Here is a 17,064-nt window from a genome sequence, read left to right on the forward strand (position 1 = left end):
TCTGCTTTCATCCCTTCCAGATAAATATGAACAAAGAGACTGTCAATAAAAATTTTGAGAGAGCTACACCTTCACTGGTGGGAAACTGGTAAAGGAAATACCAGTCTTAAACACTATACTATTAGCTGATGGAATTCATTATTGAAAGACAGAATTGGGATTAACAACTTAGCAAAACTAAAAAGCAGGAGCTTTTGCACACCATCAGGAACAAAACCTTTAGATATTGCTACAAGGGCCTGAAATACTCATGGTCATGATGGAGTCAGAAGTTGCAAGACAGTGTTTTCTAGAGGTGCCTTGGAGTGTGTTGAAGATGTGTGACAAAGGGAGGAAACAATGGGACTTCCTTGGGGCTAGCAGGGGTTGAAGGAGGATAGAGGGTAAGCTCTTTGATAAAGCTGTTGGCCTTGTAAATGTTTATTCTTATGCTCTGGGGCTGTGATGAATTGCATCCAAGAAATGCAGATTACAGAACATTTCTGGAGTCACGGTAGTTAAAGTTTTAAAATAAACCAAACCAAACCAGACATTTAGTAGGGTTCTTAATGACATGGGGCCCAGTCCAATTCCTCTCAGAGAAGCACTGGGAGAGAAGTTTTCCTAATTGTAGATCTGCTGACTGCCTGGTTGTGTTTGCCCTCTCCTGCTTGTGCCCTTTGCAAGAGTACAGGAATAGCTGCAAAGGCACAGCATGGCCCTGGCTCTGTCCCACCACTCCCTGCCCCTAGCATCCCTCCCTGCCCGTGTAGGACACTTACTCATGCAGTCCCCTCCGTACCAGCCGGCTCTGCATTCTGCACAGTAGATACCCTTGATGTAGAAGTCATCAAGTGTCCCTCCCCAGGAGCCATTGCGACAGGACTTGCAGTTCTCAAAGATGGTGCAGCCTAGAAAGAGCGCCACTGTGTTAGATGAAAGCCAAGGTGGATTGTTCTTCAGGAAGAGGAGCAGCCTCTCTGTCTTTTCCACAGAAAATGCCAATGATGTTAGTGATTGCTGTGGTGCTGACAGCTTCCCCACTGGAACCATACCCAACTGCCATGCCCTAGGCAGCTCAGACTGTGAGATTTGGAACCAAAGTCCCGGTCCGACTTGCCCAAACCTCTAAATCTCATTGCTCCAACTGTAAATGCCTCTCTCAGGAGTCTGAATGCGTGTGATGGTGCCACTCGGGCCCAGCCCAAATGATTCTGATGACTTCTAAACTGGTCCTAGCTCCTCCTGCTCTCTCCTCCTCTCACCTTTCACTTTTCTTTTTCCTCTTTACTAGTGGGACCTCCAAGTTGTCTCTGCTTTCTTGCTTTGGGGATGCAACTCATCCCAGAGCACCACCAAAACACTCTTGGTGTGAAGCCAGCAATCATGTCACCCTTTGGCAGCTCCCAAGCCTGCCCAAGACATCCTGAGGACAACACTGCTGGTAGAAAGTGTGTTATTTCTTTTTGGGCAGTGATGTTACCTGCTTTGGGGGAACCTTACCAAGTGTCTTGCTGCTGTCAGCAGAGTGCCAGATGAAGTTCCTGAGGAAATGCAAGACAATCCCACACCTCAGTGAGATGTGCCTGCTCACCACTGCCCTGCTCAGCATCTGCCATGATGCCATGGCCAAAGATTTGGTGTGAATGCAGGACAGCCATAAACATACCTGGGTGGATTAAACAGGAGTCACACTCGTTCTCCTCATTCCTGCAGCAGGGAATGGTGTAGCCCACTCTTTGTTTCTGTCCTGGGCAGATGCACTCGATTTGGTCATATTCGCAGCATTCCCGACACATGATATTCCACTCAGCTCCTGGGCAGTTTTCATTGATCACTGTGTACTCTGCAGAGAACAGAGAGGAGGACACACGGAAGTAATCCATTATCTGGTGAGGACTGGCAGGATCTATTATCCAGTGATTTGTCAGATCATGGATGGCATGAGGCTGGCCAAGGTCTTCGGCCCAGAAGAACCCAAACTATGTGGTAACATGAGCCTGAAATGCCAGCATGGTTTGGGTGTCTAAAGAACATGCAGGAGTTTTGCAAACAGACCAGAGGGAAGGAATATGTTCACTTTCTCTGCAAGGCCTTCCCACTTCTGTGGTGAGGAAAACAGCTTTAAAAATCCACAGAGGATGACATCACATGAGAAAGTTTCTTCAGATTGCAGGACTGCTTTACAGCATCATATGTAGTTTAGATTATTTAAACTATGATAGCATGTTCTGGTTGTATTTCTGCTTGTGAATTTGCTATTTTTGAAAACTAGGGGGCCCACCAGGAAAGGCCACTTTTAAAGTTGGATTTTAGCTGGTTTCACTCCCTATTTTCACTCAGAAGCACATGTTGTTACATTTGACTTCACTGCCAGAGGAAACAGGATTTTTCGTTATTTTTAAAGGTTCATTTTGCCTGGCATTTCTAATATGGTAACATCTTTCTATTATTTAGCATAACCTCATATGATATTTAAGCTATTCTGGAAGTACCCTTTTAAGAAACAACCTCAGACTGTGACTCAGGACTGCCACAATAAGTGCAGATCCTGTCTTTCCCCACCAGTGTGCTGTCTAAATCCTACAAAGAGAGATCTAAGGAGTGCACAGAGCTGTCAGCATGCCTTCTAACCAGCTGACAGCCCTGATGACTGCTTTCATGGAGTTTGATAGTAAAAAGAGAGAGCAGACTAGAAAGATGAGACATGAAGGAAACATAATGAGACTAGATCTTTTTTCCCCCTTCTATCCTCCTCTTTTTTCTTTCTTTCTTTTTTTTTTTTTTTTTAATTGTGGTTAGGTAACAACCTTTTTCCTTGTGTATTAAACTCTGAAACAGGGTTGCCTTGTCATGAAACAAGAAACAAGCCATACATCTCTAAGGTGGAGCACTCCCATCCATGCCTGTACCTGGCTCTCTTCTCACACAACAGTTTTTTGTTTCATTGTTGCTGATAACCTAATTACTGTGCCTGCTGCAGCTCCCTACCACTGAGCCTTGCTGCTCTGTCTCACTTGACTCTTCATGACCTCATGCCTGGTTCCTGGAAGCTTATCTTCTCCCCTAATGATTTTTACTGACTCTATATAAAAAGGACCACCAAACTGTTTCTTCTTTTTTTTTAATCCCCTTTGGCTGGGAAATGAAATGCAGCCCTTTGTGCTCCTCAGAATTGAGCCTTTCCCTTATGCCTGGTGTACCAACCAGGGAGAGTCCACTGCTGCTCTAACTTTAGGAATGAGGCTGCTGTTTGCGCTGAAACATTTCCATCCCCCCTCTCTGTGCCTACAATCATTCCAAAAAGAAAAAGCTGCTTCTGTCAGATGTCAATAAGGTTCTAAAATTCTTTATTCCCGTAGTGGAATCTTGCATTGAAATAACCTTAGTGTTCAGCAGTTATAGACCCTTTTGTCTGTAGATCTTGACATGCTTTACAAAGTCCTCTTTCCAGATGGGAAAATGAAGCACGAGGGAGGTGAAGTGACTTTGCTCAAGGTCCCAGAGAAAAACAATAGCAGAGTCAGGAATTAAATTCATGCCTTCTAATTCCCAGAACGGCAGTCAATCAACCTGGCCAAGCTGGGACTTCTTAACCTATGGCTATTATTCTCTTTTAATTAAGCCTTTTATTTATGAATTGTATCTGATTCAGATTCCAGGGAAAATTAATTACACGCATCTAATTATCTCAGTAGAACTGACACTCAGTTTGGTACATCTTGCCATACAAGACAGACAATAGCTGTGTCTCTGGTGTATGCAGTGAGGGTCTCACTTCTTGCTGAAGCAGTACTCTCCAAAGTCTGACTAATAAATAACTACCCAACACTCTGAGATTTTCTAAGGCTTCCTTCAAATTCTCATCTTTTCTAACTCAAACTAGAAATCTAATTTATCTCAAGATTGCTAAAGTTTATTAATAAAGTGGCTATATTATCCAAGAAATTTCTGTCTGTAAAATGATCCAAATATTCACAGGCAAAGTTACATTGGGGTGACAAAGGAATGTCTCCATCCTTGCAGGAACTCAAACCCTGGCAAGATAAGGCTGTGAGCAACACAACTTAACTTGCAAGTTAGCACCAAGATGTGCTGGACCATGTCCCTTTCAACCTAAGTTCTCTATTCTTCCCTAAAATATTACACATGTGTTTGTGTGTTTGTAGTGAGTGTGAATGTGGGCATATGCATATTTATTTTTATATGAAGAGCTTGTGTACACAACAGAGCCAAAAAGCAGAGGCCATACTTATTCTTGGTGGATCAAATGTGTGCATTTGTAGAATAAGTTGACCTTGAGGTAATATTTAATGTTAAGAAGGGAGCAGCAAATCTCTGCTTAAAGAATTGTAAAAATATACTTGCTGCCACCTAGAAATGCTGTTTGCTCACTTCTTGCCTTTGTCTCAACTTAGACAATGAAAATAAACTGTCTTTTGATTTACTGACAATTTAATTCCCTTTCAGGTTCTCGGTTTCTGCAGTTTGGGCAATTCATATAGCCTCGCCAAGAAAATATGTGGATTTGAGAATTTTTTAAAGTTGCCCTTCTAGGATTCTCTTCACAGAAATCATGGAATCTATTATTTTGAGGTTCTGTAGAAGATATTCTTTAAAGAAATTTGATTGAAGACTTTCTGCACCCCTTTAATAATGGCAGGATTCCTTTTGTTTTGTCTCTGGGCTACCAAAAAAAAAGGCAAATAAAACCTTTGCCTCAGAAGTTTAAGAGGGATATGCACAGAGCCACTTATGTGTGTAATCAATGTTTGTTTGTGTGGCTGAGCTCAGCCTGTGCTCCAGGGAGGCAGAGGCATAACCCTGCTCCTACTTGTGTGTTTGGGTATGGGTAACCATTGGCAGCTCCCCCCCCCCACACTTGGTCATTATCACCCCAAAACAGAAGAGAATGAGGCAGAGAAAAGTGGGGGAAGATTTATTGACTGAGTAAAATACTGAAAGCGAGGCCTCAGCCAGCTGTGGCAGAGATAATTGTGGGGTGTTTTGTGAGCTTTACTTTGATAATCTTCCAAGCAGGCAGTCTGGCTTGCAGGCAGTGACTGTGTCTTTGATTTTTGGACAAGCTGGGAGAAGCTGCTTGACAACCCATGCAAAATATTTAGCTGCAAAGAACAAATAAGACTCTGGACAGGCAAATAAACAGTGGATTAATTTATGAGATTTTAATGATGGAAGAAAAGCCCATTAAATCCAGACATAAACAGCTCACATGGAAGCAGGTCAAGACCATGGAAACCAAGCAAGAAATGCCTGTGTTGGGAAAGCACACAAATGTCCAGGGCGTGTGCTGGAGGGAAGACCTGCTTGGTTCAGGAGCTTGGCACAGCCCAACACAACACTTCACCAGATGCTTTGGGTCCAGCCTGAGGAGGACTGTGAGGTGGGAGATCAACATTTTCAGATTCAGATGGCAATACTTTCATGCTTGCCATTGACATCTGCACCTAGCAAGACCTCCTAATCCCTACAGCACATGTCAGATCCTAGAGGCTGTCAGTGATGGATTTTGTAGGACAGCAGTAGGAGTCGATGCTCCCAGGCAATGTCCGCCTTGTTGGCAAGTGTCAGTCCAACAACAATTCACCTTGGTGATGCTGCTGCCTCCCCTTATCCCCAGGGCTGAGATCAGGCTTAAAGCTTTGGTGATTCAGGAGCAGATTCAGAAACACATTGCTGCCTCAGGGGTGGGTCAGGCAGCTCATCATGGTAAAATGTCAGCATGAGCTGACTAATCTTTTGCCATAGTGAATTTGTACATCATAGATACCTCATAAGATACAAAGGGATTTCTGCTCCAAAGATCTGAGATCTGGGAAAATTGTATAGCTAAGAACTAAGGTGAATTGAAGCAAGCCCACTTATACCAATTATCTCTTGTGTCTGCCACTTCTTTGGAAGAATGAGAATTTTTTTAGAGTACAGTCCCTTTAAGATGATATAAGCCTGTGCTGCTGCTGAGATGGGATATTTTTCTCTCTCCTCTCCCTGACTTCCCATTCCCACTCCCTGTATTTGTGCTGACAGTAGCTGCTATGTGGAGGGATCAGACTAGTGTGAGCAGAAAACTAGTTTGCCATCTCTGTCCTTGGGGAGAACTTCCTATCCCACAATTCCATTCTGTTATCCTGCAAAGGTTCTCCTTCCATGCCTCAATTTATCCATCAGTACATTGGTAAACACTACTTAAGCTCAAAGAAATATTATTTCAAGTTGCTTTGAAAAGCGTCATTTGCAGTAACTGTGCAGTGTCAGTAAGAGGAGATACAGATACATCTGTAGAATTTGAGTCCATAGAGGATGACTTTTTCAAAGTGATTGTTTAACCAGTTCATGTTCCACAGGTGAGAACATGCCCCTTTGTATTTGATTTCAACTTAATTTTTCAGCGTGCTGCTCAACAACAACTACTGTCTTCTGCCAAAGAAACAAGCAGTTGAATTTGAAGGAGCAGTTTCTCAAGGCTGTTAGTAGGGAATGTTTGGCCATGTAATAGTTCTGAAAGGAAGCTTTGTCATTAAAGAAAAAACAGCTTCAACAGAGATGAACCCTGGTAGCAGCTTACACTTTCCTTAGGTCCATCTCATTTTTCTGCTCCTTTCTCACTTGGCTCTTCTGCCATTGTGCAGCTGGGCCTCACCCCACAGAAATCAGGTGTGTGGACATTAACAACAGGAAATGCTCTGAGCACAACGCTGGCCGAAACTGTGGCTCCATTGGGATGAATAGTAAAATTCTCCACTTGATTTCAGTAAGGCCAAGAGGAAGAGACCTTGGAAGGGAAGAGGGATGTTCCCTTTAAGAGACTTTTACTGGGGGTCTTGGAACATGATGTACCCCAAACCCTCAATAATAAAGGAAGTGCGGGTCTTTATTGTTAACCTTTTTGCCTCAGATAAACTACTGTGCAAATTATGTCTATTTGTCTATTTGATGTGTTAAGAGGATGAAAGAGATGATGCTGTCTCTAAAACCACTTGCTTCTCTTTAGAAATTATGTACCTATTACTCTTTTCAGCAGCTGGGCTAATTAAAAGAGGAGCTAAAATACATCCATGTTTTAGTTTTACTCATTGTGCTTACTTTATGGTCAGAGACCTTTGCTGAATAATTAGACTTCTGCTTCTACAGAGTCAGTTAGCATCCTTTTCTGCCAGTAGTGTGTGCTTTCACAAAGTGGCAAGTGGGGAGAGGCAGAAAGAAAGGATTTCTATTTAAAAAAAAAAATCAAACCCAGTGAGAGAACACAGGAGGAAATATACAATACTAAGTGGAATCTTAACAAATGCACACTAATTTGACTGTCCTTTTTAAATACCCCCCTTCTTTAGTTTCTTCTCTGTATTTATGACCTGACATTTGTGATTTTATTATTGGTGCTGTGGCCTTGTGGCTTCATCTGAGAAAAGCTGTGACAGGAAGAAATAGCCAGGTTAAGGCTAAAACTCAGAGGTTGCCACATTACCCTTTAGGCTTTGATTCTTTCTGGGACAAGATCTTATTCTGGGCAGAAAAATTGTACTAGTATGACCATGAAGAGAATTTGTTTTCTCTGTGCTGCAAGACAAGGAACAGGAACAAGTAATGAATGTAGAACTTTTGAGTTAGTGACAGCGTTGATGAGGTTAGACTTCTGCAATAGAGGAGAATGTTTGGAAATATGCAGAGAAGAAGCAGCTGCTGTATTGAAATTCATGACCACATAACATGAGAATGTCCTCGTGTCCTAAACGTAGAGGAGTGGTGCTGGACCTGTCTTGAGGGCTTCTCTTGTAATGGCGTGAGACCTGCAACATGTTGACAACTTGCTCACAGTTAATGATGTCCAGATAGAAACAGTCCACACAGACAGCGGCAACTCTCCTCAAATTTTAGTCCTTACATCTCCCCTGGAGTGTGTAGTCCAGCCCTAACCAAGGACTGAAGATGCCCTCAGTCTGCCAGGCCTCTGTCCCTGCTGATCTCTTGCCTCCCTGCCCTGTGACCTTCCTTCCAGTTTGCCCCTCACCATGTCCCTGGTCTTGCAGGAGGGAGAGGAGCATCCACATGCCCAAGGCAGGTCCTGCTGCTGACAACTTCATCATCCTATGGTGGTGAGGGGTCCTTCAGGGCTGGTGGAGAGAAAAATCCTGGGCACTGGCAGGCTTGCAGTGACACCTGGGAGCTACTTAAAGAGGCCTCAGGGTCAAAAGCAAGTAACCCCAGCTTTTTTTCCAAAATAAAAAGCAAGTCCCTTTCCCTTTGTCCATGCTAGAAGCCTAAACTTGTGAACTGAAGTAACCCATTTGGTAAGATTGAATGCATCTGGATGTGTCTGAGTGCATCTGGCCTTCACTTCTCTAGACAGAGGCTGGAGGGGGAGGGGAAGAGAGGTTGGGAAGGGTTTAGATAGGCAGAAACACACAAAACCACACATATATTTTTAAGGAAACATGAGTCACTTGCACTCCAAGTTTATTCCAAAAAATAAATTCCCAGACTGCCCTGACTCCTGCCCCCAGCTCTCGAGGCAGGCCGTGTGCAACTGGGTGTGATAAATATGGATAAAAATTGGATACATCTGTGAGGAGGAGACAAAATGCTGTTTTCCAACCTGCCCTGACATGTTAAGGCCACTGCACTTCTGAGTCGCTCCCCTGTCTCTGAGAGCCCCTCCTGCTGTGGCTGCAGGGGAGCTCCTGGCCCCCTCATGCTGCCAGCTGGGCAAGTGCCACCAGCTGCTCCACTACCAGCACCAGGGCAGGGGAGGCATGGCAAGGAAGGGCAGGGGGAGAGGGGATGGCTCACATCCATGTGTCCCACAGGCTCTTCTCACGTTGCTCCTGGTGCATGAGGAGTGGGTGTTGGGGCAACCAGCGCCCTCCCTCCAAAGCTCACAGCCCCACAGACCTTGTGTTGTCCCACTGCCCATCGCTGTCCTTCCTCCTGCCTCCCCTCATCCCTGCTGCTGGGGGGACTCGGTGCTGGATTACTCTGTGGACCAGATTCTTTCCATGAGAAAGATGTGCTGCCCCTGCAGCAGGAGGGGTTTATGCCCACGCAGCTGCCTGACAGCCATGGGGATGCTCTGCCACTGACAGGGCTAGTTCTGTGCCACTCCAGCACATGCCATGGAGCCACCTCGCTTGGCCAGTGTGCAAGCTGGCACATGTCTGAGGGACAGGCCACTGCAGGGACAAGTCCGTGCACGTGGCCCAGAGGTAGGGAGAAGCTCTCTGTGCTTGTGACCCAGGGGGAGCTTTGGCAGGAGGCCAGCCTCCCAGCACGGCTCCAGGTGCTGGTGGCCCGCCTGGTGGGCAGACACCCCTGATCATCACCTGTTCCCTGCGTCCTCAGGGGTCAGCAGGGGAGGGCACTGCAGAGGCAGACCCTCTGCCGGGGCCCCTCGTGAGGGGGGCTCTGAAGCACCATCCTTGACACCAATTCTTTACAGTCACTGAGATCCGAGTGCCTGCCGATCTGACAGCTCCCCTGGTAAGAGGAGTCAGCAGTGCGAAAATATGCAGCAGCTTCAAGGGTGGGTGACTTGAGGGCACCTCACCTCCCAGTCCTTAGGGCTGCAGCTCCCAAGAAAGCAGCCCACGATGCTGACAGCTGGCTGCTGCAAGCAGGTCCAGACACCTCCAGGTGTAAACAGCCCGAGTTCGTGGCCATAACTACAGCAAATTTGCGCTCAACAGTAAATGCTTTTTGCTCAACCTTATCAAGATAATACATGCTGGATCAGCAGAAAGTGGGATGGGGCTTGAGTATAAAAAAGATCGTTCTGCTTTAACAAGGCTTCCCCTTCGAAAGAATAATATTGGCAGAACTAAATCCCAGATTGGAAACAATGTGTGGGTTTTGTTTTCTTTTTTTCCTTCACTTTTTTTCTCCCTTGCCTTCATTCTTGGTGTTGGGGCTGGAGAGGAAAATCTCATCTTGCCAAAGTAAACAAATTACGCTTTACAATTCAGAGAGTTAAATGCCTCTTTTTATCATCATTTCCGTAGCACTGAGTGTTGAGAAAATAAAAGGAGTAATAAGCAAAGTGATTGCATACCTTTTTTTTTAATGGCCATTGGCAAACAAATTCAGCCAGTTGTTTCTTTTTAAGGCTATTAAGTTTGCCTGAAAATCATTCCTGGGTAAACCTACACACACACACACACTCCATGCTGGCAAGAAAAAAAATACATAAAGCAGAGCCCCTTCTTTCTATTATTGCTGTCCCTGCAGATCTCTCTGCTTCCCATGACAGCGCATGAGATGAAACCCCTCTGACCACACTGAAGGAAAGGGACTCATTCGCCCATGCCGGGAACGCACACGCTCTCTTACAGTACCTCTTGGCAAGCAGGAGATGAGCAGGAGCTGGAGAAGAGTGAGTCCTACAAGTGTCCAGGGTGCTCGCTCCATGCTGCCCAGGCCAGTGCAGCGGTGTGACTGCTCAGGAAGGGAAAGCAGGCAAACAGCTTTTACTGGGACCTCACCAGCTCCAGGCTGCGAGGGATCTCGGATTTCAGACCTCAGCACGCTCCCATCCTCACCAGAGGGGAACTACCTTCAAGAGACTTCTCAGGCGTCCAGAAGCACACGTCACCCCAAACCTCTCCAACTGCTGCCTTAACCCTTTCTGGACTCTGGCAACAGATGCCTTTTGTGATGGTCTATTGGCTCAGTGCTCAGAAGGGAGAAAGCAGCTTTCCTTATGTAAAGAAAGATGTTTGAGAGAGGGGAGAAAGAGAAATGCAGATATCTCATTATATGAGCCATCCCGGCTGCTGCGGGTGAGCTGAAGTTACAGACATCTCCAGAAGGAGGCACTTTGCGCTTGCTCCCGTTGGGCTTGCGGGGTTGATGCATCCCGGGGGGTGGCAAGGGTGGGCGTGGGTGGGTGCAGAGAGGGATTCCCGTCCCACACTCCCACAATTGGGCAGCCTGGCCAAGTGACATGGTTCACTTTACAACGTGCTTAAAATAGCCGTGCATTTTTATGGTGGGGCAGATGAATGAATGAGGCTCAGTAAAAGTTCACTCCACGGTGGATGAAAACCACAACACACAAAAGGAATCACTTGGCATACATGTACTTGTGCTAGTCAAAACCTTTTTACAGAGTCCATTTCTGCCAGAAAATGCAATTTTGGCAAAATTGAAATGTTTTGTCAGAACATGTTGATATTGAGGAAGTTTAATCCAAACAAAGGAGACCATTTAGTTTGGATTTTATCTTTGTGTCATATTTTGTTTTGCCTTTTCTATTAGCACATGCTACTGACTTTTTTCTGGTCTTCAACCCATATTTCATAGCAGTATACTTAATTTTCTCTAACATTTTTCCTGAAAAAAATTCTAATACTTTCCAAAGGACTTATTTTTTACCTCTAAATCTGACTTTCTCAATTTTATTTCTGTAGCAAGACTTCAAAATTTACATATATTATGAGGGGGGAAAATTGAAAAACTGGTATTTGCTTTGGAGTAGGAAATCAAGTAACCCAAAAAGCTTTAACAAATACCTCCAGCAGTTTGTAAAACTCAGGCACGTTGAGCAGCCTCAAAAACTTGAGAGCCATCACCAACGGAAACCTTGAGTAGTTTAGTGCAGTGCAAAATCCCTACACCTTCAGGTGGTCTTTCATGGGGTGAATTCCTTTAACCAGACATCTCTCTAGTTTAGGCTTGTCTGTCTGCCAAACTCTTGACTTTATGCTGTGAATAGTCTTTTTAGGGTTTGTGCACCTTCCATATAAAACAATACCAAAGTATTCATATTAATAATTTTTTCCAAATCTCCTAGCACTGATACAAACCCACCACTGAGAATATGAATAGAAGAAGACCTGAGATTGGTGCCAAGACTTTAACCATTATGGCACATAATCCTTGTTGAGCCAGCCTGGCTGCTGCCCTGGGTGCTTTGCAGCTCAGGAAGAGGCCACTAAAACTCTCCAAGTCCCACTGGGACTTATTATGGCTCATTTACTATGTTCTCCTGGAGCCTTTGATGGACATCTCTTGCTCCAGGGTCGTGAAACTCTGCCTTGGTGGTCCCCAGCTCATTTCTGATCATTCATATATATGCTCTAAACTCCTTCCTAATTCCAGCTTCAGGTTCTTCTAACAAGCCATTGCTGGTCAGTTGCAGAAGGAAAAAAACTGAGATAAAAAATGAAGCTCCCAAAACCAGATGAAAACAGTGAAAACGGGAAGCTCTTACATCTTCACAAAGAAGCACTAAACTATTTTAAAGCCTGTGGAATCACGATTAGTTTATTTCCTAGTCATTATTTCCAGTAAGTGATTAAATTATTTAACCCAGTAAGTCCATTTTGGATTGAAAGTTGACTTACAGATGTCTGAGGCTTAGATATCTCTGAGGAGAGGCTCATGAGGATGTAAGCCAAAATCTGGGCTTGGTGTGTAAAGCGAATGGAAATCCCAGAGCACTGAATAAGGCTGGATACAAGGAAACAGTGTTAAGGACAGACGTGGAGGACTTAACACTTGATTCCATAAAGGCCAGAACCACTGGGGAAAATACACCCACAAGGGCCACAACTATTTATTTGAGTCAGTTCCTGTGGTGAGACATTCAACACAGTAGAAAAGGAGTAGCTGAAGTTATGTCTTTGTTCATTGCAGGGATCAGCTCTGCAGGGACACCTTCTATTCTAGGGTGGAAAAGTGGTCCTTCTGTTCTAAGGAGGTGTGAGCTAAAGGGTTAACTGGTAGGTTTATGACATCTTTTTTTTCTTTCTTGTGTCTGAAGGAATGTAATTATACCACCAGAAGATACAACCATGCTCTGCATTACTCTACAGTGCTTAGCTTGGCACCTTGCAGATAGTTGGTGGATCCCCTGCCTCCTTAGAGAATGGCTCAGCAGCCAAACAAGAGAATTCATTCATGATCCCACAAGTTTGCACATGGCCTATTTACATGGGTTGTCTGTTGGGATGTAGCTTTAGTCCCAGGAATAACTCTGGGCAACTTACACAGTGCTGCTGATTGCACTTCTTGCATTCCTATTAAGAGGCAGGGACCAAACCAGGCACAGTGCACCAGCCAAATATTTCAGGTTGTATGTAATCCCTCATGAAGAAAGCTAAAACCTCTTTACCATGTGTCTGTGCTGCTGAGGAATCTCATGTAGCATTTGGCTTCAATGTTTGTATCTGCCTTACTGTTGAATGTAAAGGTTTGGAAAGTACATTCCACTGAAACTGAATTGCAAAACAGAGTGCTGCAAAAACTGATGGAGTTACAGTGTATTAATAATAATTTCCAAGTACCTAGCCCCATTTCAACCTAGAGTAAAACAAGACCTTTACTAATTAATAATTGACCACTGAGTAAATAATTAATGCACAATTAATACCATTAGCTCGTGTTCCTAATAATTTGCCATGAAATCTGAAAAACAGTGTGTGGTCCAGCCTACAAGAACAGAAAGAATGCCACAGTTTTATACTGGGGAAAAGTGACATGCAGGGATATGAGCTGAGGCACACATCCTGAAACACTGGCAGGTCCAGTGTGGAACACAGAAACTTCATCCCATTTGGTACTTGTAGCTCTGGACTGTCCTGCTTGAGAGGACTCAGTGAAGAATAATTAAGGATGGATATATAGTTCTGAATAAATTCAGTTTGGACTTGAAATAAAAATGATTCCTTTTCAGTCTTTAAAATTTTAGTGATCTTTTTATTTCCCCTCAAACTACGGAAATCTCTTGCTTCTATTACTGGAATATTGCCAGAAAATTTTCTGCTTTTGTGACTTCTGCTCAGACAATTCTGTCCCAAATGGCCTTGATCATCTTCCAAAGCTCTAGAGGTTCTGCTAGAAGAGAATTTGTGATTTTCAATGTTATTCATTTCTGCTACTACAGATTAGATGCCTTCACAGGACATCCTTCTTACAAGAACATTTGGGGCCCATTTCTCTTTTACAGGCAAGATTCCCACTTAACTGGACGAGTCTTTTGCCAAAGAAGGAGTTTGAATCATTTGGACTCAAACATGCTCCCAAGAGGGTTGTTGGAGTTAGATCTTGAACTTTAGTGGCTGCCCAATAATACCCATCCCACTGAAACAATATATGAAGAAACCACTGGAAAGACATCATAAAAGTAAATAGACCCATTTGAGAGGGTAGAAGGGGCTTGTATCTCAGGGGAAATGAAGTTCAAATGAAACTGAGATCTGGCACTTTAGGAGTAACAGCAAGAGAACTTAATGAAAGATTAGCGCTAGTATTTTGCTTCTCCCTTCAAAGCATTGTCGTCCAGCGGGGAGGGTCCTTTTAGAGGAGCGATTATAAAGTGTTTGTCTTTAAAATAAAGCTTTTAAACTGAATTCCAGACATTACTGTAATATCTGAGGAACATTTATAAGTTCCTAGGATTATCAAGAGTATACTTTGCCTTTTGGGTTTCAAGTTCTGCCGAACTTGAATATGCAATGCAAATATCCAGCATTCATGAATTACATTGGAACTGTGACAGCCTACCCACACAGGCACCTACAGATAAGGGCACTTTGTTTGGCTTTTTCTGGCCTGAGGTCTGCAAAATATTCCCATCTCTCTGTGGGATGTTAATCCTCAGTGACTGAAGCATCACAGTCCAGGAGAGCTAACGGGGTGTGAATGAAAGTAGCCAAAAGAGGTAGGAGCTGCAGTGCCAGCATACAGTACAGCCCTTGACCTAATGGGACATGTAATGACAATTTTTTGTATTTGTTAGAAAGATTTTCTCAGGAAAATTGAAACAATTTAAAGTTTATGATTCCAAATATATTTCTGGATAGGTCAGCAGCAAAACATGGCCAGAAAAATATGAGTGCTTAATGGCACCTACCAAGCAATATACTTTTGTTCAGTTATTATTACATGTCTTTGTCTGGATGTTTTTTTCAATGATCCTTCTGTGTTTCACTGTTGTATGCAGTCTATGATAATCTTCACCATAGCAACGTGCAAGAAAAGAAACAGGTGGAAGATTTGGCTTGAAATTAAAACTAGCCAGTAGTCAATCCTACTTAACAATCAGTCAGACACTGATATGACTGTCTAAGGGGATAATAAAAAAGGGCTGCAATTATTTATTTCCCTCTGTGGAAATTAACAGCTTGTAGATTCAGTCATTCTAGCAACGCATTCTTGGTTTGAAGGTTAACAAGTAAGGCTTTCTAGGTTAATGAATAAAACTTTTAGTCTATATAGAAAACTCAAACTGATCACCAAAATATCAGAGACACAGAAGATTAGGAATTGTTTGGATTTTATTCAAGTTGGCCTTATGTTTTATGGTTCTTGGGTACATGTGAATCAGGATGGAAGCCAAGAAAAGAGTAAGGTTTTGGGACAGAAACATAACCATGCTCCACAGAGGCCAACTGCAGCATAAAGTCCAATCAGATGAACGTATGCATGAAATCAAGCTCAGAAAAATGTATGTGGGAAATAATTGGTGGATGGTCAGCTTTTCAGAGGTGCTCAATATCTGATTTTTCAAACTGTAAATTTAAAAGTATAGCAGTTCTTGAAATACGATTCACACAAGCAGTAACTGCATTGCAGCAAGTTAGTGGACATAATGGAGTGGTGTAAGAATTGGGCAGTGCTGTCTAACAAATTAGGAACTTACTGTGAAGTACAGCTTTTTTGTCACCTCCTTTTTTCCTTTCATTGATCCCCACAAAAACTGAAATTAAGGCTCACTTTCTCTGTCCCTGTAGGTCAAATTTGCCAAAATGTCCTTAGGAAGGTTATGTGAAAACATCTATCTGGGAACAACAGTTCTGGGAACACATTCTAATAACAAGGAGTAACAAAACCATTCACCTTTTATGCAGTTGTTTTACATGTCATATGAGTAAATAATCAGGAAGTGTACAGTAACAGACCATTTATCTTCCTGATGCAACTTTTAGGAGTTCTGCCGTTCATCATTTAACACCATCTTACACTAATCAGTTCTCAGGCTTTTTGTACTTCTCTCTTGGTTGACTTGATTGACCTTGACAAAAAGGGAGAGCCTGAAATAAGATGACAAAGATGATAAAAAGAAATATATATAATGATTCAGAAAGAGACAGCAAGATTACTCCAAGATGAAGTGGCTGAGATCTTTCAGACCAATAGTCTGTTCTGAGAACAGTTGGACAAGGTCATCAGGGGATTGCAAAACTTGATCTTATGTTATAAAAATATATACTGCTCAAAATCCCAGATCAATGTGCAGTCATGTCATCAATTTTTATTAAAGAAAAAGTCATCACCATCTTCAGCTACTACAAAACCAAGTGCTGAGAAACAAGTTGCTGAAAAGTAGCATTTTATCCACTTTTTCTGTCCCTACCAACCACTGATGTGCCAAGTTGACAGTCCTGATGGTCCCATATATTTATTCTCTATGTCATCCTTGTCATTTTTGAACTCTGGTGTGCCAGACCACAACTGATGTTTCACTTAAAAACTTACAAAAAGTTTCCTAATAATTTTTCTGTTATTATTTTTTAGGCAGTGACATTGGGATATGAATCGGATCACATGTTGTTAAATACTGTCCCCCAGTATTTAAACTGTGCATAATTCTGAAGCACAAATCCCACCCACCACCCTTACATAATTCTTGGGGGAAAATTTGATTTGCATCTGTGAAATCACTGACTGTGGCACTTTTCAGGAATGCACGCTCAGCTAGTAGTAGGAAATGTTTGTATCAGGAAATCCCCGTCTGTGTATTGAGTACCACAGAAAAATGCATCTTGGTATAATTCTGTTACTTACATAGCTATATAAACTGGGGAGGTTTAGAAGATTCATAAGCTGTTCCTCAAGTAAAAATACTCTGTATACAAAAAGTGTCAACTAAAAAGTTTATTCAAATTAACAGGAGACCTTGTATAGCTCGTAAGGTGTCTGTTTATAATATCCATGGAGATACTGCACAGTGCTGGTTGCAATGGTATTTTAAGCTCTGACCTAGTAAAGACTTAAGCATGTGCCTGACTTTGGTTACACCAGTAATCTCATTGAATTCAGTGGGTCTAAGTGACTCTTTTAAGTTTTTGC

The 17,064-nt window shown here is 43.1% G+C and overlaps 1 protein-coding gene across 2 annotated transcripts in view; it reads right to left on the minus strand.

The window, feature by feature from the left end:
• The window catches only part of PAMR1 (peptidase domain containing associated with muscle regeneration 1), a 55,940-nt gene extending 45,401 nt beyond the window's left edge, over nucleotides 1-10,539 (minus strand). For both annotated transcript variants that reach the window (XM_008639384.2, XM_008639383.2), the window contains exons 1-3: nucleotides 10,326-10,539; nucleotides 1,649-1,825; nucleotides 762-890 (exon numbers count right to left, since the gene is read on the minus strand). In XM_008639384.2, coding sequence (XP_008637606.1) covers nucleotides 762-890; nucleotides 1,649-1,825; nucleotides 10,326-10,398 — 379 coding nt within the window. In that variant the 5' untranslated portion in view covers nucleotides 10,399-10,539. The remainder of the gene's footprint in view (nucleotides 1-761; nucleotides 891-1,648; nucleotides 1,826-10,325) is intronic.
• Between the last annotated feature and the right edge of the window lie 6,525 nt (nucleotides 10,540-17,064).

Source organism: Corvus brachyrhynchos, unplaced genomic scaffold, assembly GCF_000691975.1.
Source record: "Corvus brachyrhynchos isolate BGI_N302 unplaced genomic scaffold, ASM69197v1 scaffold115, whole genome shotgun sequence".
Lineage (NCBI taxonomy): Eukaryota > Metazoa > Chordata > Aves > Passeriformes > Corvidae > Corvus > Corvus brachyrhynchos.